Source organism: Arachis hypogaea, chromosome 18 (assembly GCF_003086295.3).
Source record: "Arachis hypogaea cultivar Tifrunner chromosome 18, arahy.Tifrunner.gnm2.J5K5, whole genome shotgun sequence".
Taxonomy (NCBI): Eukaryota; Viridiplantae; Streptophyta; class Magnoliopsida; order Fabales; family Fabaceae; genus Arachis; species Arachis hypogaea.
This window is the reverse complement of record NC_092053.1, coordinates 128,681,924-128,704,402: the sequence shown is the minus strand read 5'-3', so window position 1 is coordinate 128,704,402 and position 22,479 is coordinate 128,681,924. Positions and strand designations below refer to the sequence as shown.

Below are 22,479 nucleotides of genomic sequence, written 5' to 3'. Positions count from 1 at the left end.
GATAATTATTTTTGGTAAATTCGCGTATAAATCTGACGATATCTGACGATTTTTTTTGTAACGTGCAGCTGTAAAAGGGAGAAATAAAATATTAAAAGATTTTTTTATTTTGTACTCTAAAAATAAATGTAAAGTTTATAAATTAAAAAGTTTTTATTAAAATATAAAAAATTAATTTTTTAATATATTTATTTTATATTTATTAAATAAAAATATTAAAATTTTTTTATTAATAATAAATGTCCGGCACATTTGAGCTAAATTCAATATTAAAATACGAACAAAGTCGGCAACTACTTGGCGCGATTATTTCGGAGTTCAGTTTACGAGACATACGACTTGTGGAAATATGGAATTTATTATTTCCTCGTATGGCAAAACCAAACTTTAAAAGCTTCATCATGCCAAATCTAATTAGCCATATATTTTTGTTTATTTTGGGTTTTGTTGCTTCATTTTTACTATAAATGTTGGCAATGTGTTTTATGATAAAGATGTAAGTTTATAGATTTTTTTTAATAGAATGAAAAAGAAATTAATAAAGGTAGAATTCATATTTTGAATAATAATAAAATAATAAAAAATAATTATAAAAGAAATTATATTTTCTGTCTATACCATTCCAATTTGTACAGTAGAATGTCTCTTATAAAAATAATATTTCTCGATTTTATGACTTCTTTTCTCCTCCCTAGAAGAAGGAGTAATAATGATGTCTCTCAACTTATCTATATTCCAATAGAAAAAAAGTGTAGATAGACAATAAAAATATTAAATAATATGAATAATGAATATATCGAATGTTTATTTCAGTAGGTGTACAGATGATTATTCTAATTTTAAAATTTAAGTAAATAATTTAGAGATGTAATATATTTTAATTTAATTGATAATTACTCATATTATTCGAAAAAATTATTAGTTACTTAACATAATCCATTCTAATAATCTTATGTTATTATATAGTTTTTACGATAATGGTTTGGATTATATTGTCTCTTAATCAAATATATTCATTTCTATTTGTTGGAAATATAGTAAACATAAGAATTTTATTTTTATTTACTATGTGTATATGTAATTAAATATTTTTTTTGTATATATTATAGAGGAGTATGATAATTAGTTTCTTAGATAGTTTTGTAATAGACTTATAAGTTCTTAAAAAAAATATCAAATAAATTTTTGAAAAAATTTTGCGATATATAGACGTATAAGTGAGAACAAAAAAATGAAGTTTTTGAAAAGTTGTAACCTATGATGTATAAATATTGATATAAACACATAACACGAAATATGATACTATATAAAAGAAGTGGACACACAAATTTTAAAATTTTATAAAATACGAGAATACAACATATATATAAAATATAGAGTTTATCTAGTATGTGCTCTAGTCCTAAAATATAAAATATTGTTTTTAGATAAATTATAATAATATTTTAATATTTTATTGATATTAGAATATAAAATAATTTTTTAATTATTTTTAATGTCTTCTTTAATTATATAAAAGATTTAAAATATTTTTATTTTAATAAATAATGATCTATACTATTTGCAAACTCATTTTAAGAATACATGTTAAAAATAAAATTGAACACGCTGATACGTGATAGTATTTAGGAGTGTCCAAACGTATTCGAATTTTTTTTTATTTTTTATTAAAACGTGATTGAACATAACAAACACATGTGTCAAACAAGTATCGACCAAAATATTTCGATATGCTGACACATAACTCAAACAAAGTATCTGTACTTTATGGGGTGTAACTCTAGATATATATCTTTTATTCTTTGAATCACTCTTTTCTATCTCATTTAGACAGGAACTTACAAATTAGTCATCCACTATAAATAAAGTATTCTTTTTCTTCTCTACCTCCACTATTCTTAATTTCTAACTTGTTTGGACGCCAAGGGTAAACAACGTCGTTTACTCATCATTCAGTGTGACAGAGAGAGTGTCATCTTAGCACTCAGTTTACCTAATCATCGCCGGAAATAGTTGAGGAACTATATTGGTACCCAAACTTAAATTTAAAAGACTAGTATACGAAATTTTGAATTTCAAAAATCAAATTGAATAATCGTGTGAATCTCAAAAACCAAAATAGGAATTTAGTCTATCACTCTAGCTTCTTTCACTGGAGTTACCAACAACATTGCTATCTTTTCTTATCATTAATCTTTTGAAATGCACCTAAAAATGATGGAAGAGAATTTAAAAAATGACTTCTAATAGTGCAAGAAAATTTTTAAAACTGAAATTGAGATTAGAGGTATACATTATTGATAAAGATTGAATTGAACAAAACTGTTATAATTATCACGTAACATGACTTTTCTCCATATACGTCATCATTAAAATACCTAAAAGACTAACGTGAGTAACTTATGTCAAATACAGGCAAAAAATTGGGACACTTGCATTGCAAGTCTAATGACTAGTTTAAGATTTAAATTTTTTAAAAAAATAATCATTTGTATCTATAAATTTTATAAATATTAATAAAAATATTCATCAAATAAAAAAATTAACATCATATCTGTAAAAAAATATTCTATACGATAAAAATACTTAATATTTTATTATTTTTTTAATAAAATTCTCAAATTATCCGTAATCTTTCTCTTCAACCTCAACTCCACGACGGTTCTCCCAATCACCGGAGCTTGGGCCTCTTCCAACATAATGTCGCGGATGAGGTTGCCGCCGCCTCTCAAATGCTCTGCCGCAGAACTCGACCAGGAAACCAAGGTTCCGACCACTTCATCCAGCTCCGCCGAATGGACTCAGAAGCTGAAGCTCACCGGTTCCGAAGCATTTTGCCCTATCGGCGGTTTTCCTTGCGGTGACATACTCAACAGTGTTTACGCCTTTGCTTCCGGTACTTTTTTTTCTTTGCCTTCTCTTGAATATGTTGCAACTATTCGATGGTGCTTGCAATTGAACGGTTATATGATTTGATTTTGTTATGGTTTCTGATGTGTGTTTGCGATATTGTTGTTCTCTGTGTGATTTTTTTTGTCTTTGAAATTTGCGTTATCAAGGGTATTATTTGCAGGCAATGTGTTTGAAAGAATGTCTTTGGTTGGGATGGTGGCGTATGGCTTGGTTGTGGCGCTTGGTCTGCAATTGGCCACAAAGAAGATGTTGCCTTTTGGGATTGACTAGTCTAATGCCCAGCTCATGGATGCTGCTAGAGAAGTTGTTGAAGGTGACGATGGAGGATAATATAGGAATTTAACGTATCTTTTTCAATGGTGTCAATAAAAATTTAACGATTTAGTAATTTTATCAAATAAAACTTATTTTTCATAGTATAAAGTTAGTTTAGTTTTTTTTCCCTCACTTTTGTCACTGTCCAACGGACTAAATCTTTCATGGTAAAAGATTATTATTTATTCTTTTATTCATATAATATTCATAATTATATATTTATTATATTTAATATTACTCAATTATTCTAGCGTATTTAAAAAATACAAAACAAGGTAAGCCATAATTAAAAACCATGCAACATGTTTTCACTTTTGAATGTGAAACAAGGTGAAACTTATTGTAGTCAACCAACTAACATAAACTGCAAGTCCGCAACTGCATGTAAGTTTCTTCTATCATCATTCTATAAATAGCCACACTCAATTTACAAACACACTAACCTCTCTTTCAAGTTTCAACTCTTTCTCTCTCTCTCTCTGCAAAAAACAAAGAAAAAAAGCTCAAACATATCTATCACACACACACTTGATCCTTGAACTATGAGACGATAACAATATCCATTTCTAGAAACTAACACCAGTTTCTTCCAAAGAACTTGTGAGCGACTTGAAGCAGCAACTAACCATCATCAGAACATGGAGAATGATGAACTAAGAGTGGCGAGCGCACGCATAGGAAGCTCGAGTATATGGAGAAGCAGTGGTGCTGTTGATGTGTTCTCAGGCTCTTCGAGGAGAGACGACGATGAAGAACAGCTCAAATGGGCGGCCATCGAGAAGCTTCCAACGTATCTACGCTTAACAAGAGGAATACTAACCGAATCACAAGGCGAATACACTGAGATCGATATCAACAAACTCGGTCCCTTGCAGAGAAAGAATTTGGTAGAGAGGCTAGTCAAGATTGCTGAACAGGACAATGAAAAGTTCTTGTTGAAATTGAGAAGGAGAATCGATAGGTAACAAAAGGAAACATACTAATTAGTCTAACATCATTTAGTTCTTGAAAAAACTAATTGAAATGTGTCAAAAAGATTTATAATGTGGTTGTTGTACTTTTTGAATTGCAGAGTTGGACTTGATATTCCGACAATTGAAGTCCGATTTGAGCATTTGAATGTTGAAGCTGAGGCTCATGTTGGAAGCAGGGCATTGCCAACAAACCTTAACTTCTGCATTAATTTGTTAGAGGTAATTAATCGTACGATATTATGATCATTTAGATTTTGGATCTTATTAGTCCAAAAAATTATATTTGGAAAAACATAATCAAACTTAGAAGTTAACATTTATTTTGTGCAGACATTAATTTTCTTTCCTCTGTTTTATCTTTTTGAAGGGGTTCCTGAATTCTCTTTGCCTTCTTCCGAGTCGAAAGAAGCCATTCACGGTTCTTCATGATGTTAGTGGAATCATCAAGCCTAGAAGGTGAATACGGACAACAATTCGACAATTCAAATCAGTGATTTTTTTTTGAGGAAACTATTTCTCAACATTTTCTTTTGGCTTGTGTAGAATGACACTGCTCTTAGGCCCTCCAAGCTCTGGAAAGACCACGCTGTTGCTGGCACTGGCCGGAAGACTTGGCAAAGATCTTAAGGTAAGGACATGTGGTGTGAGGAAATCAAGTTTACCTAAACTTCATGAGTCTAGGTTTACTATTGAGTTTGATTACCTTGGATGTGAGATTAAGCCTCTTTTTTTTAATCAGAAATTGGACTAATGAATTCTTAGATTTGGAGAGAATCCTTCTCATGCTTATTATGATTCAAAGTCTATATCTGATACATTGCAGTTTTCTGGGAGAGTTTCCTACAATGGTCATGGAATGGAGGAATTTGTGCCTCAGAGAACATCAGCTTACATAAGTCAAACTGATCTCCACATAGGGGAACTGACAGTCAGAGAAACGTTGGCCTTTTCAGCAAGGTGTCAAGGGATCGGAATGCGTTACGGTCAGTTTCAGGCCCGGGTTCTCTCATCTTCTACATTCTGTTTGCTCTGTATCAAAATTTCTTTTAAGTAACATGGTCTAAACTTATAAGGATCGTGTCAGTCAAACTTTGGTTAAACTGTTTACAATTTTTGGTAACTTGCAGATATGCTGGCAGAATTATCAAGAAGAGAGAAGGCAGAAAACATTAAGCCAGATCCTGATCTAGATATTTATATGAAGGTTTACAAAGACATAAATTACAATGTTAAATTCTTCAAAATATGATGAAATGGTTGGAATGTAGAAATGAAGATAAACATATTGAATTTTTCAGGCTGCAGCACTGGAAGGCCAAGAAACGAATGTAGTTACAGATTATATAATGAAGGTGACAAACTAAATTCATCAAAATTTTATATGATTTTTTTTTCTTTTTTTTTTTTTTTTGAATTGCTCTGCTCATAATAAATTGCAGATTTTGGGTCTAGAAATATGTGCTGACACCATGGTAGGGGATGAAATGATTAGGGGTATTTCTGGTGGACAGAAAAAGCGAGTCACAACTGGTAAAACCAGAAATTACATCATCTGTTTAACATTAAATTAAGTCATTTTCTTTTAGTAATTTTATTTTTCTTTTTCTGGTGGAAAATAAATTATTTAGGTGAGATGCTAGTTGGACCAGCAAGGGCACTTTTCATGGATGAAATATCAACTGGTTTGGATACTTCTACAACATTCCAAATGGTTAATTCTTTGAGACAATCCATTCACATTTTGAATGGAACTGCTGTAATATCTCTTCTCCAACCAGCACCAGAAACTTATGAACTATTTGATGATGTAATTCTCCTATCAGATGGACAAATTGTGTATCAGGGTCCAAGAGAAAATGTTCTCGAGTTCTTTGAATACATGGGATTTAAATGTCCAGAAAGAAAAGGAGTAGCAGATTTCTTGCAAGAGGTAACTTTCTAGTTTCTCCAAACACTTCTTGCTCTTTCGTCCCTGTAAAAATAAGAAAAGAAAATGACTAATTTGCCACACTTTTTTCGAATAATAAAGGACAGATTTGTCATTTTGAAATAATGGACTAAGCTCTTTCTGTTAATGTATGTAATAGGTAACATCAAGAAAAGATCAAGAGCAGTACTGGGCAAACAAAGATGAGCCTTATACCTTTATCTCTGTAAGAGAATTTGCAGATGCATTTCAGTCATTTCACATAGGCCGAAAACTCGGCGACGAGCTCGCTACCCCGTTCGACAAGACCAAAGGCCACCCTGCTGTTCTAACCAAGAACAAGTATGGTGTTAGCAAGAAGGAATTGCTAAGAGCTTGTGTTTCAAGAGAATTCTTGCTCATGAAAAGGAACTCCTTTGTCTACATTTTCAAGATGTGGCAAGTAAGTACTATTCAAAGTTATGGTCCTCACTAAAAATATTTGTCAAAATATGGAAGTTTGATACGATTTGTATATAGATATATCGGATTGTTAATGTAACAGTTTTTAAATGATGGTTATTTTAGATAACATGGGTATAAAGCTTTGATATTCGAAGCTTCATTAATCAGTACTATGGTCAACTAGATAGAAGTTTGATCCTGTTCATTCTTTTCAGTTGATTCTAACAGGACTCATAACAATGACATTGTTCTTGAGAACTGAGATGCATCGGAACACAGTATCTGATGGCGGGATCTACATGGGGGCTTTGTTCTTTGTTCTGATTGTGATAATGTTCAATGGATTCTCTGAGTTATCCATGACCATTGCAAAGCTCCCTGTTTTCTACAAGCAAAGAGACCTTCTATTCTATCCTTCTTGGGCATACTCCTTGCCAACATGGATCCTTAAGATTCCTATCACTTTGGTAGAAGTTGGTATTTGGGTTGTCATGACTTACTATGTTATAGGCTTTGATCCAAGTTTTGAAAGGTGAGTAAAGGTCTTTCAAGTAACAATAATAATACTTGAACTCAAAATTTTGTACCCAAATTTTTTAGTTCAACCATAATTATTGTTTTTGTAACATGCATAAACTTGAAATAGAGTCATGTTTTTTAAATAGAGTTATCGTCATATTTTGGGCCTACATACCAATAGTATTACACATCTAATATAAAATAGGGTGTGGATTCGTTCCTATACAAGTGAAGTTCATATATCATTCAATACCATATAGATGATATGTTGACAAGGAGAATAATGATTACTATGTTCAACTAACACTACTTTCTGAGATAATTTGGTTTTGATTATGCTCATATAGTTTCTCACGGCAGGTTCATCAAGCAGTATTTTCTGCTAGCTTGCATCAACCAGATGGCCTCTGCACTTTTTCGATTTATGGGGGCAGTTGGGAGGAACCTAATTGTGGCCAACACATTTGGATCATTTGCTTTACTTGCAGTTATGGTCATGGGTGGATTCATCCTATCTAGAGGTGAAATGTTAATTCAGTTAAAGGTTATCAAATTCTCGAGTTAACCGTCAACTCAAACTCCTAAACTCTAAACTTTGAGTTTATAATAAGTTTTTGTCTTCAAATAGAGTGAGAAGTAGTTGGATATTCCTATTCCACAACTATTAAAATTTTTATTTGTTATATGATTATCAAATATTATAATTGAAAATGAATGGTTGTAGATGTCCTAGTCTCCTAGAATATGCAAGGTAGTTAACAAAGCCTTTTTCAGCTACATGAATCAAAGACATCGTTGCATTGTGTCCATGCTTTGAGATGCAACCTTGTTTTACGTTGGCTGTCATAGGCCTAACATAACCCTACATGGATCCAATGATGTCATTGCGTCGTGGCCTTGCATTAGGATGCGACATTGTTTTGCGTTGGCTATCGCAGGCTTAACAACCCTCCTCATTTTTCCGAACAAGGGACCAGCTATATAAATATAAGCCGAGTTCTCCTAGAATATGAAAATACTATTGGAAATTGAGTTTACAATTCAAGTTTACCTAATCTTCACAAGTTTAGATGGAATACCGAGTTTGATTGCCTTGACAGAGTTTATTATAAAAAAATACATTTATTTCTCCGTTACCTTGTTTTAAACTCCTAATATCAAAATCTAACACATAACTACTTACATTCTTTTGAATCAGTTGATGTGAGGAAGTGGTGGTTATGGGGCTACTGGATCTCTCCCATGATGTACGGACAGAATGCTATAGCTGTGAATGAATTCCTGGGAAACAGTTGGAAACATGTAAGGAATACAATCAAACCAATGAAACATGCACAAAGAATACAAAATGACTAGTGAACAAGTTTGATATGATTTTGATAATTAAGTGAATTTCTTATTGATATTATTGCAGGTTCCACCTAATTCAACAGAACCATTAGGTGTTAAGGTCTTAAAAGCACGTGGAATATTCCCTGAAGCACATTGGTATTGGATTGGAGTTGGAGCTTCCATTGGATACATGTTACTCTTCAATTTGCTTTTCCCTTTGGCCTTGCATTTTCTTGATCGTAAGTATATTAAATTCAACTGGGGAACCAACTTTTTACGGCTAATATCAGCCAACATTTTTTACTTCTAAATTCTAAACTCTAAATCCTAAATTTTAAAATTTATATGCTAAATTCTAACCCTAGACACTAAATTCTTCAAAAACTAAGGTTAAAAGAAATAATTTTACAATAAAGAGAAAAAGTTGGCTAATGTTAATTATTTTTAAGTTAGTTACCTATACTTTTTAGAAATTTATTTGGAGGAGACATACAAAAAAAAAGGGGCAAAATACCTTTATTCTATGGGTGAATAGTCAAATTAGTCCCTGAAAGATAAGACATTCTTTAAATTCATCCCTGAAAGATTTTTTCAATCAAATTGGTCCTTCAAAGTTTGCAAATTAATCATATTTGTCCTCCAGTCACTCCATTAACAATTTTCTTCAAAGATTGATGTTATAAAATGTTAATTGATAACATATATAATACTTGATATGTCTAATTGGATATTGACCAAATATGTTTATGAAAATTTATTAATTTAGTCATTTCTCCCCATTACAAAAATCCTATTCCTAATATGACCTAGTGACTAAATTGATAGATTTTCGTAAACATATTTAGTCAACGTCTAATTGAACATGTTATGTGTCATGTATGCTATCAGTTAACATTTGACATCATCAATCATTGACGAAAATTGAGAGTGGAGTAACTGAAGGACAGATATAATTAATTCGTAATCTTTGAAACACCAATTTGATTGAAAAAATCTTTCGGGACGAATTTGAAAAATACTTTATCTTTCAGGGACTAAATTGATTATTAACCCATTATTCTATCTTTTGGTATCAGTTCTGAATTTCTGATGCCTTAGCAAAAAGTTGTAAACTATGTACTAAAACGAGCTGTGTATCCATCCCTACACCAGCTTTCTAGTAACTATGATCTTTATACGTGCATGCGCTACCTTCAAATATGTGAAACTGTAGCACTGCTCTAAGAGTTGAATCATTATGCTGCAGCATTTGGCAAACCACAAGCATTGATATCAGAAGAAGCTTTAGCTGAAAGGAATTCTGTTAGGAATGATCACATCATTGAACTTTCTTCTGGAAGGAGTGGAGCTTCTGGTTGTTCACAAGTTCCACTAGCTTATGTTTCATATTCTTAGCTTCACACATGTTCATTGTGTAATATTATAAGTGCAATTTTCAATGCAGATAAAAGTAATGGAAGAAGTGTGTCATCAAGAACCTTGTCTGCAAGAGTTGGTGCTATTAATGGAACTGATCGCAACAGAAAGCGTGGGATGGTTCTTCCTTTCACGCCTCTTTCTATCACTTTTGATGAAATCAGATATACAGTAGACATGCCACAGGTAAAAATAACTGATTTCATAAAGCATCTTTCAAGTGCTGGATCAAACAACACATGTAAATGAATACTGGTTTCGGTTTATGCTTGCAGGAAATGAAGGCCCAAGGCATAGTTGAAGATAAACTTGAACTGTTGAAGGGTATTAGTGGAGCTTTTAGACCAGGAGTTCTAACAGCTCTAATGGGTGTAAGTGGAGCTGGTAAAACCACTCTAATGGATGTGTTATCTGGGAGGAAAACTGCAGGATATATTCAAGGCCAAATCACCATATCAGGGTACCCTAAGAAGCAAGAAACATTTGCTCGCATATCCGGATATTGTGAACAAACTGACATACACTCTCCTCATGTCACAGTCTATGAGTCACTTGTTTATTCTGCATGGCTAAGGTTACCCCCTGAGGTTGATTCTTCCACAAGAGAGGTAAAGTTCGATGTACTATTTTTTCCTCTCTTGGGTTTCTTCAAATGGAATTTTCCTGTAAAATGTGTTTTTTTTTTGTCTTAGATCTTGTATTTGTTGGATCCTATTCTTGGCATTATAGCAATGTTTGCTCCATTCATTTCATACTCGAATAGATTGACATATTTTTTCATCTTAGAAAATGTCCTATCTCAGTTTAGCTTCTTACAATTCTTATTGATTGATTGTAGATGTTCATTGAGGAAGTTATGGAGCTAGTAGAGCTGAATTCATTGAGAGATGCATTGGTTGGATTACCTGGAGTGAATGGTCTGTCCACAGAGCAGCGCAAGAGGCTAACTATTGCGGTCGAACTTGTTGCAAATCCATCAATAATATTCATGGATGAACCTACCTCTGGCCTTGATGCCAGGGCTGCTGCTATAGTTATGAGGACAGTGAGGAACACAGTCAACACAGGCCGAACTGTGGTGTGCACAATCCACCAGCCTAGCATTGATATATTTGATGCTTTCGATGAGGTTAGAGATCGATTATTCTTTTTCTGACTCGATAATGCTTTGCTAATTTCAAGTGTTTCAATGCTATAACTATTTTTTTCGTTTTATTACAGTTACTTCTCTTGAAGCGTGGAGGTGAAGAGATATATGTGGGGCCATTAGGCCGCCATTCTTCTCACCTTATCAGTTACTTTGAGGTCAGCAACTAGCTCTTAAGTGGTAATTAGTATTAAATGTTTCTTGTTTTATCAGTCACTTTATTAATCAAACAAAGATATGCATGCTATATAGGGAATTAATGGAGTGCCAAAGATCAAGAATGGTTATAATCCTGCAACTTGGATGTTGGAGGTTACTTCAGAAGCACAAGAGGAAGCTCTAGGAATTAACTTTGCTGAACTATACAAGAATTCTGATCTATACAGGTAAGGAACAACTTGAATTCAAAGAAAAGACATAGGAGCAATAATGGAAAACTTGATTTTGATTCAAATGTTTTACAAGAATAATTATAGTGTGCAAATATCGTAATAGTAGTAAGTTTGATGCACTCGTTTGACATCATTATCCAAACACATTCATTCTTTCGTATAACCATTCAAGTACTAGATATGACAACTAGTCTTTTTTTATTGATAGGTCAAAATATGATTGAATATCTTTGTAAAACTATTTTACACCATATTTTAATGACAAAGCTGCTCTTTTGTACAATTTTTACTGTCAATATGCTTTTCTATGGTTGACTAATATTTTCCACAATCACATTCAGGGGAAACAAGGCACTGATAAGTGAACTAAGTACACCCCCATCAGCCTCTAAGGACTTATACTTCACTACAAAGTACTCACAGTCGTTCATAACCCAATGTAAAGCTTGTCTTTGGAAACAAAACCTATCATATTGGAGAAACCCTCCATACAGTGCAGTGAGATTCTTATTCACAGCATTTATAGCCTTGCTGTTTGGGACAATTTTTTGGGATATTGGCTCCAAAAGGTACCAACATGCAACCATTAATGTCCTTTATTTTCTTTTTCATCACCTTAGTTTAGTTACATGTTTTGAATTTTGATTTCTTGAATGTAGGAAAAGAGCACAAGATGTATTTAACGCCATGGGATCCATGTATGCTGCAGTACTCTTCATTGGGGTACAAAATGCTACTTCCGTTCAACCTGTTGTGGCCATTGAGAGAACAGTCTTTTACAGAGAAAAAGCTGCTGGAATGTACTCAGCTTTGCCATATGCATTTGGACAGGTATGCATAAAGTTTCCCATTTAACGCATAGGATTATATTTGATAAGTCTTTTAGGACAGAAAATACAGAGATACTGAGATAAACAAAATAAAGACAAGACAGAAAATTTATATCTGTTCATGTCTAAATTGGTTTTTGCCTTGTATTACTTACTCCGTTCACTCTAATGAAAATGGAAACTCTAAATCTAATGAAATTTTAACCAATTTAGCACATTTGAAAATCCTACAGGTTGCCATTGAGATCCCGTACATATTGCTACAGACCCTGGTATATGGTGTTATAGTGTATGCCATGATTGGGTTTGAGTGGACAGCTATGAAGTTCTTTTGGTATCTGTTCTTCATGTTCTTTACATTTTTATACTTCACCCTATATGGGATGATGGCTGTTGGTGCTACCCCAGATCACCATGTTGCTGGCATAGTTTCTTTTGGGTTCTACTTGATATGGAACCTTTTCTCAGGATTTGTCATTCCTAGAACTGTAAGCTACCATTATCCCTTGTGCTTTCACTTTAATATTTTAGAAAATGCTACTCGTATGATAGTTTAGAAAATATTTGAAGAAATACATAGGTGCAAAATGGAGTTTTAACAAAATTATCAAATTGTCAATCATGCTTGATAGAATTGCGTACATTTACACATTTTTTTTTAACAACTAAAAGGAAACCAATTGATTATTAAATTGATTTTTTAAATAGAGTTGATCACTTAGATATATAAGATAAATATTAATTTTTTTATGAATTGTTTTATTAATAAAGTGATCTTTAGATGTCAATTCAATTTAAACTTTATACATAAATGGTTATCCATCAAAGTGAAACCGTCTCTCTATACTGAGTCCGGTTTCATTCCATCAATTATTTCCAATGCAAAGCGCAATCCAAAAAATAACTATTTTTTTGTATTTTAAATTCTAAAAATACTCCATTGAAGTTGTTACACCTTAACATGCATGACTATTCGGTGACTTCCCAAAAAAGGCACAAATAACATCATTCCTCACATTTGCGAAACTTTTGAAATTTACAGAGAATGCCAGTGTGGTGGAGATGGTACTTTTGGATTTGTCCTGTGTCATGGACCATGTATGGATTAGTCACTTCACAGTTTGGTGATGTAACTGAACGCATAGACACTGGAGAAACTGTGGGAGATTTTGTAAAGAGCTATTTTGGATATAGAGATGATTTCATTGGTATAGCTGCTGCTGTGGTTGTTGGCTTCGCATTGCTCTTTGGATTTACCTTTGCCTTTTCAATTAAGGCATTTAATTTCCAAAAGAGATGAAAACATTTTTATATATACATTTGTACAGAATTTAATTAATAATGGAATTGAACGCAGTTGGGGACGTTTTGTTGTGGAAGAGGCAAGTGTCTATCTAGCTGTAGAGCTTCATTGACCGAAGCAATTCAGAGTCAGTGAATTGTCCTTGGAAAATTTACAAACAGTTAACCTTTTTTTCTGGCGAATTTCATTGTGAGGCTTAAGGAAATGAGTTGCTGAAAATATCCTCAATGTGGGAACTTTTTTTAATGTAAGATTATGGAAAATGGTCAACGATAAAGTGTTGAAAGAGTGAACTTTTTTTTTCCCTTTCTTTAAGTTGGATAAGACTTTGAAAGTAAGATTCTAGAAAACGGATTTGTGAAAGTGGATGGGAAACATTGGAAAGAAAAGAAATGAAGATGAAAATTTTGAATTCGAAGAAACAGAAGAGAAAGTGTTTGGGGTTAGCATTAGCAACTAGCAAGGGAGTTTGGACTTCTGTAACGCTGTCGTTTTTAAAATGTTTTTTTTTTTTTTTTTTTTTGTGTCTTGGTTTTTAAAAAGTTTAAACTTTGTGGTATGTTTCTCAAATTACATGTTTGGGTTAATGGTAATGCTGCATGTGGAACATGCATTTGAGAAATGAATTATTTTCCTTTCTACTTGTGCCTAAAACGTAAAAACTATACAATAATTTGTGTTTTTTTTAATATATAAATGCCCGAGAAAGCTCAATTCAAGAACAAACTATACTTGATTAAATATGAACAAATCATACCAGAAAAAAAAAAACAGAAACGAGAATCAAATCACTTGAATTAACCCAACCAACCTAGAGTGAAGTTATCACTTTTTAAATGAGTCCAAACATAAGATTTTAATTGTTAAGGGATCCACTGCGGTTATATACCTAAGATTTTTACAATATAAAACTATAGCAAACATACATTCACTTTTACTTCCCATACACTCATGAAAGCTAATGTTAATGGAAATAGTTATGATCTAAGATTGTAGAAAATAGAAATACGTCAGTTAGTATAACTATCTTTCCCGTTTCAAAAGTACAACCGTGTGAAGACCACTAAATTGTATGGTTTAAAAAAACCTCAAAAGGCACAGTATGTCAAGGCATTGTTTTGTCAAAGGGTGTGTCCGATTGGAGAAATTATAGAGTATTCTCATAAATTTTAAGATAAGAATATTTTATTCTTATATTTGGTTCAAAGTTAAGAAAAAATAATCTTTAGAATAGAAATAATACTACTAATTTAATTCCTACCTTTTTTCTGGTTATCTTTAATTCCAATGGAAATAGAATTTATATAACAACAAAAAAAGGACCAAACTATTCTTATCCGAATAACAAAACTAAACATAAAAATGTTATAGGTCAAGTAATTTCATTCCTAGACAGTATGTTTTTGGGAATGATAATCTTGAGAATAAAAACTAATATTTGAACCACACACTTCAAATGTACTAATTGTAGGCTATTGTCTTTTACAAATGCCGATTGAAGAGTGACTTGGATGATAAAAAATCAGTCGCTAGCTATTGCATGTATATGGGAACTAATCTGATCTCTTGTTAGTGCCATAAAAAGCAACGTAGTAAGAGCAGCAAGAAAGCAGAATATAGAGCATTGGCCTTTGCTCAAACTGACCTCATCTCTCTTTATAGCAACTACTGAAAGAATTGAGAGTGCCTCAATTGATAACTCTCAGCATCTATTGCGACAACCAAAGTACACAATTAAGGTTGTCAAACTCGCAAATCTAGATAAACTCATAGAGCTGATCTAGACTCGACTCGTAGACTCTACGAGTTTACCTGTTATAAATTTTTTGTAAAAAATATATATATCGTGTATAATATATATATTTACTCAAATATAGGCATTCAAACTTAACAATTTCAACATCAAAATACATAATAAATTAATATAAGGTGGATATTACAATGAAGATGGCAAAAATATTTTCTCATGAAGATGCTTTGGTTAAAAGTGTGGTTTATTTATTTAGCCACATTTTAAACAAAAACAACACTTTTATAAATATCAAAATCTAACCATACAATCCATCATCCAAGGGTAAAAAAAAATATATTCACATGAAGACAATTATAAAATCTTCATTGTAGTATCCACCTTAACATAATACTACAATTATAACAAGTACTCTAAAATACACATTCAAATCCTTCACAAGTATGCATCTAGTTCAACATAAAACACACAATCACACAATCAAAGCTTCATATAACACAACCAAAAAAAAAAAAGAAAACAACAAAGCAACAATTAAATGTTCTAATGAACTAAATCAATGCTCCACTTATATAATCTTCAATATGTTCACAATTCCTGCTTCCTGCAATAATCATTTCTAATAACATGCTATATCAGATTCTTCAACCATGAGCTCTTAGATTTGTCTAAGATGATATGAATGAATGCAAATGCAGAGAGTAAATGGGATGATACCTTCTTGGAAGCACCAGAGTACAATGATTAATCACAACTGCTTAAGAGAGAATTAGAGATCCAAAGCAATTGTAAAGTAAGAAAATCTTCTTGTTTAAAGGAAGAAAACAAGGGAATCAATTAGATTTTATGATAAATTCACTGCTCAACATTAGAAAGCTTTTAAACATTCTTGGTTGTTCTATTTTTAGTAGGGAGGATTATTTAGTTTGCATATTCTCGCCACCTTTGACCATTTCAATGTTAATGTAACCATCTTAAACTTTCACAATTCGATACTAATCTAACAACCCAAGGTATATATCATCATAATAGTTAAATACATGCAATGCAATGCACCTGTTATAAAATTGAGAATCTCTTTGATTAATTGGTTAATTCCTTGCATCTTGAGAAGCATTGGTTTTGGGACAGCTTGGAGTCAGTTTTGGGAGATGGTTAATAGAAAAGAATCCTATGTAGTGCATGTCACTACACAAGAACAAATCACAGATAAATTGACTATAATTCCGTTGCGTTTACTCCCTTTATAATAAACACAGTTTTGATATTAATATCTATTTTTATTATATAAAAGTTGATACTAAAATTTTTGTATATTAGATTTAAGTCATATTTATTCTCCTAATTAGGGATGGAAATAGGCTAGGTCAGACTTTGCTCTTAATAAGTTTGGCTTGTCATGTAGTTAATTAGCCTGCACCCTGTTATAAACTCTTTATAAAGTACTAGGTCTGGCCTGTTACTTATTTTGGCCTGACCTAAAGCCTGTTAAAAGATTTGAAATTTTTTTTTACAAAATAAAAATATTATTTAAAAAATTATTTTTTAATAAAAATATTTATATGTAATATGTCATATTTAATATTTATATGTATTATAAGAATTTTTAATCTTTTAAAGTATTTAAAATATATAAAAATATTTATAATAAAATATAATAAATTTAAAATATTTTATAATTTTATTAATAATAAAAAATTATTTATATATTTAATTATATTTTAATAGGCCCAGGTAAACCTGACAGCAGTGACGGATCCAGAAAATTTTAGTACTGGGGGCGACATTTATATAACATGATAATAATTTTTATAATAAAAATAATATGTATATAAAAAATTAAATATTAAATTATCTATTAATCACTATATATCTATGTATAAATATATGTATTGTTTAATTTTTTTTCAATGTGTATTTTATATTTTAATATATATTTTATAAAGATAATTATTTTTTATGTACATATAACATGATTATTGTTATGATTATATTTTGTTATTGTAAAATATGATTACCCTTTAAAATATTTAATATACAAATTAAAACACTAAAATAGTAATTTAAATAATAATATATAATTTAAAATTCTATTCTTTTAGATTTTATATTTTTAAAAAATTAAGTAATTTTTCTCTTAACAGTTAACACTACCATTAAAATTTCTCTCTTTCCATATATATTACTAAACAATTATTTAAAAATTCACTTTCCAACACAATTAGAAGCCGACTCTCATTGATATTCATAGTTAAAAAAGTTCTTTCAATTAATATAGTTGCTACGCAAAAATTAAAGCTAATTTGAAAAGAAGATAAATAATATTCTTTTGAGTTGATTTAAAAAAAAAAAAAACACTAATTTCGTTTAAATATGAGAATTGATCATTCTAACGAATGTCTAATATAAAATTTTTTAATTGACGATTAAGTACCAAAAATTGAGCAAAAAATTATTGTAGGGTCAAATTTAATAATCTAATGGAGACAAATAAATATTATTATCATATACTACTAAAAAAAATTTCAAATTGTAGTGGGGGCGCTTGCCCCCACACCATTGCACTTAGATTCGTCCCTGCCTGACAGGCTAATAAAACTAATTAATAATATCAGATCAGCATGTTTACTTACTTGACAAAGTTTAGAAATCAACCACTTAACTTTTAAAAAATAAAAAAAATTATTTTCCAATAAAATTAAAAGAACTATTTGCTTATCTCAACTGTTTTTATTATGTAAAAACATTGATGGCATAACCTCTTCTCTCTATTGGTAACTTTTCTTGAGCCACCCAGTATGAGTTACTACCATTCTTCGAACCGACACACTATATTTTTTAATTTTTTTCTACCCAATTTTAATATTTATTAGTAAATTAAAAAATTTTGTATTACCTCTATATTTTGATAACAAATTTTCAAACACAAATTGAATTCAAATAGTTTAAAAATTATTTTAAGAAAAACACATTAATTTTAAAATATTAATTTTAGTATATCTGTTTTTAAACACATTAATTTTAAAGTATCAAATTCATGAGCCATACCATAAAGTTATGGGAAATGGTGATAGAATGGAGGTTGAGAAAAGAGACACAAGTAACAGAGAACCAATTTGAATTGATGCCAGGCAAATTCACTACCGAAGCGATATACCTATTAAGAAGGATCGATGATGGAAAGAAATTGTAGTAATAAAAGGATCTACATATGTTGTTAATTGATTTGGAAAAAGCGTACGATAGGGTGCTAAGGGAGGTCTTATGGAAGGTTTTAGAAAAGAGGAGAAGAGTAAGGATCGCATATATTCGTACAATTAAAGACATGTATGATGGGGCCACAACTAGTGTGAAGACTCAATGTGGTGTGACAGAAGAATTTTCTATTGGTATAGGATTACAACAGGGATCATCCTTAAGTCCATGCCTTTTCACATTAGTTTTGGAAGTACTCACAGAGCACATCCAAGAGCCTGTGCCATGGTGCATGCTTTTTGCCAATGATATCGTCCTGGGAGAGTCATGGGAAGACCTAAATAAGAAGTTGGACTTATGGAGAGAAGCTCTAGAAGTGTATGGTCTGCCATAAGCCGTAGCACGACGGAATATATGGAATGTAAGTTCAGCCTGAGAAGGGAAAATCCTAATATAGAGGTGAAGATTGGAGAAAACATCTTACAAAAAGTTAAAAGTTTTAAGTATCTTGGGTGCATCATATAGGATAATGGAGAGATTGAACAGGATGTAAATCATAGGATCCAAGCAGGTTGGTCAAAATGGCGAAGCGCATCTAGTTTTATATGCGACAAAAAAGTGTCTTTAAAACTTAAAAGTAAATTCTATCGCACTGCTATAAGACCGGTTATGTTTTATGGTACGGAGTGTTGGGTGGGCAAAAGGGAGCACGAGCATAAGATGAGTGTGGCAGAGATGAAAATGTTGAAATGGATGAGTGGTCATACGTGATTGGATAAAATAAGGAACGAAAATATAAGGGAGAGAGTTGGAGTAGCACCCATTGTGGAAAAGATGGTTGAATCGTCTCAGGTGGTTTGGACATGTGAGAAGAAGACCGACAGAACACCCAGTCAGGAGGGTGGATGAGATGGAAGATGGATAAGGGGTGAAAGGCAGAGAAAGACCTAAGAAGACTATCCACGAGGTGGTCAAACGAGATCTACATGTAAACGGTCTCTTTGTAAACATGATACATGACAGAGCACAATGGCGTCGTTTGATTCATATAGCCGACCACGCCTAGTGGGACAAGACTTTGTTGTTGTTGTTGTTTAATAATATTTTATAATTTATTTTATTAAACACACACAAAAATTTTTATTATATATAATTCATAAAAAGTATGTTATAAAAAAGTGAATTAATAGTTACATTAATGTCTCTTAATATATTAATATTGATAATAAATAAATAAATATTTATTTAATATTAAACATGATTAATGTCTCTTAATATATTATTTTTATTTTTATTTTTAATCAATTTTTTTAATTCTATTTTTTTATTATTTTAAAATTTTATAGCATCTCAAAGTAAAACAATAAAACACCATTCTTTAAACAATATTACTAAACAAACAAATAATTGATTTATCAAAGTTTGCGTAATTTGTCTATGAAAAATATTTATACCAACAAATAAAGAGGAGTCTATCTGCTTAAAAATGATAATATTATATAAAAAAGTACAAAACAAACATATTTATTGCATTTTTAAAACAAATTGGCTGAAAAAAATACTTTTATTATTTTTACTATTTATATTCTTTATTATTTTATAATATTTTACATATAATTATATTTTAAAATTCTTATAAATATACTTATTTCAATATGTTATTCATTGTTGTATTTCTAATAACTTAAAAAATTAACATTAACAATTTTGTTTATTAATTTTTAACTATGATTACTAACACCGCAGATAATACCTCTTCATGTAATTATGAGAAAAAATATGATGAATAAATTAAAAAATTTGTTACAACAAAAAAAAGTTTATACTATAAAAATTTTGAAAATAGAAGATGCAAATAATTGTATAAGCCAATTAAAGCACAATAAAAGCATATTTTTTATTCACAACTGCAGTAAACGAAATCAAAGAGCCAGTTTTAAATATTCTCTAATATTAGTTTGAATTTGTATTACTTGAGACGTTGTCTGAGAAAAATATTAACAGGTACTTTCACTACATGTTATTTAAATTACTATTATTAAAAGTAACTTATTCAATATTATTCTTATTAAAAATAACTTATAGAAACACAATAAATATTCTAAAAATTATTATTCTTATTATTATAGATATCATTAAAAAACTGCATATACTAAGAGAAAAAAAATAAATAAATATTAAAAAAAATCCACAAAATATGAAGAATGAAGTTGATACTTAAAGAATAAATTCATTTTTAATTTATATATATAGTCATTAACAACATAGTTACAATAATGTTAGAAATATCCTGTTAAAAGTCACATTGTGGAGAAGTATATCAAATCAAATACGCAAAGAAATGATAACACAAATAAAAGGCCAACAAATTATTACAATGACATCAACATTGGTTAATAAATAACTGAATATAAAAGTATGTTATTTCTATAAATTTTTAAATATATTTTTTATTCAAAGAATTATATTTTATATATAATAAATTTAACCAAAATAATACATCACAATCTTCTTTTAACAAAACCTATAACATAATTTAAACTTAATTTCGTCCACATTTATTTTTTATTTAATTATTATATTATAATATATTCAGGTGACTATTAGGTTAGCACAAATTTAAGTACAAAAATCTATATTAATCCACAAATTCAAGAATTCATAGAGTTTACTTATAGGTAACCAACAAATATCTAAAATATTAATCTATTTATTTTATTATTTAATTTAACAAATATAAATAATATCCTAAAAAGTATTGATCAACATGAAAAAGTAATGGAGATACCAAACCAAAATTATGCTAACACAAATTTTCAAAACAAAAATTCTCAAAATAGAATGATCAGAAATCATTCATGTTCATTTCTATCCATGAAAGTTCAGAATATTGAGAAATTTATCCATGAATAAATAAATCTTCAATTTCTATCCATAAAAGATGGACTTTTGTTAACAAAACTATCCAAATCCTAAAATATTATTTAAAGTTTTCAAAATACCCTCTAATATAACCTAACTCTATCTTCTCTTTTTACTCCACACCACCACTCCCCCAATCCCAAATCCCACCATCACTGAAATTCTTCCTCCCCACCACTCTCATTCCCAAGTACCACCATTACTGCCGCCATCATCACCATTGCGATCACCGCCTCCTTCTCTAATACCATGAACAAAGGCAGAAATAGAGTGACAACAGTAGTGGCTTCGCAGTAGCGATTCTAGCAGCAGCGGCAACAATATCTATGCATCATCGTCGCCCTTGTTCGAAGATCCGTGTTCGCCATAGTTGCTGCTCCATCAACAAGGGTCGTGAACATTCTCTGCCTTCCCTTCGCAAGCACGCATGAGGTTCTGCATGGTAGTTTCACTCTCGATTCCCTTGAGCTCTGCTTCGATGACCCAATCCTTGGTCTTTGTGTTGCCTTTTACAAGAACGTCATGGATTTTGATTGGGACCATCTCTAACGACATCCTCCACGCCAGCGTTTCGACCTTGGAGCACAGCTCACGGAGCTTTGAGGCTGTGGATTGAGGTGTTTAAAGATTCGGTAATACATCATCGTCGTGGTCTTTTTAATTTTCAATTTTTAATTTTTGCTGCTTCATTCTCTAATTCTGCATCTCCATAATCTGACTTATTATTGAATTGTAGATCTATGATTGTTGAATTTGAATGCTCCACTTATGTTATTGGAATTTGAATTTGTGTTTGTAATTCTGTTGGTTCTGTTACTGAATCTGTAATAATATGGTTCTGTTGAGGCATTGTTGTTTGAATTTGAATGTGAAATTCTGAATTTGAATGTTCCTCCTCTTCAAAATGAATTTTTCAGCAGTGATGAGTAACTTCTCTTTTTAGTCATTCTCTCACTCTCTCTATTTCGGCTTTCTCTCGCTCTTCCTCCCTTGCTCGACAGTGGTGGTAAAGAGAAGTACTTGGGGATGGTGATGACGACAATGATAGTGGTGGTTGGGGATGAGAGTGGTGGTGAGAAAGGATTTGGGTGAAAGTGGTA

General features: G+C 31.1%; 1 protein-coding gene across 3 annotated transcripts; it reads left to right on the top strand.

Moving 5' to 3' along the window:
• Window positions 1-2,493: 2,493 nt before the first annotated feature.
• Window positions 2,494-13,588, top strand: LOC112771282 (pleiotropic drug resistance protein 1). 3 transcript variants are annotated; one of them, XM_025815974.3, is made up of 26 exons: window positions 2,620-2,896; window positions 3,060-3,226; window positions 3,824-4,189; window positions 4,301-4,421; window positions 4,570-4,658; window positions 4,746-4,830; window positions 5,026-5,185; window positions 5,330-5,406; window positions 5,501-5,554; window positions 5,642-5,732; window positions 5,831-6,132; window positions 6,290-6,571; window positions 6,789-7,105; window positions 7,453-7,613; window positions 8,291-8,394; window positions 8,507-8,663; window positions 9,671-9,778; window positions 9,869-10,026; window positions 10,116-10,448; window positions 10,679-10,969; window positions 11,062-11,145; window positions 11,240-11,373; window positions 11,721-11,948; window positions 12,039-12,210; window positions 12,443-12,697; window positions 13,252-13,588. In XM_025815974.3, exons 3-26 carry the CDS (start codon window positions 3,867-3,869, stop codon window positions 13,507-13,509), a joined length of 4,344 nt encoding a protein of 1,447 aa, XP_025671759.1. In that variant the 5' UTR covers window positions 2,620-2,896; window positions 3,060-3,226; window positions 3,824-3,866; the 3' UTR covers window positions 13,510-13,588. The 3 variants fall into 3 exon arrangements, with proteins under 3 accessions (XP_072080617.1, XP_025671759.1, XP_072080618.1); XM_072224517.1 differs by having other exon boundaries at window positions 2,644-2,896; window positions 3,074-3,226; XM_072224516.1 differs by having other exon boundaries at window positions 2,494-2,896; window positions 3,074-4,189.
• Window positions 13,589-22,479: the final 8,891 nt, after the last annotated feature.

Coding starts and splice junctions, on each gene's coding strand:
- LOC112771282 (XM_072224516.1), top strand. CDS start 3,867: ATGGAGAATGATGAACTAAGAGTGGCGAGCGCACGCATAGGAAGCTCG. Junction 4,190..4,300: donor TTGAGAAGGAGAATCGATAG/GTAACAAAAGGA, acceptor TTTGAATTGCAG/AGTTGGACTTGATATTCCGA. Junction 5,555..5,641: donor TTACAGATTATATAATGAAG/GTGACAAACTAA, acceptor AATAAATTGCAG/ATTTTGGGTCTAGAAATATG.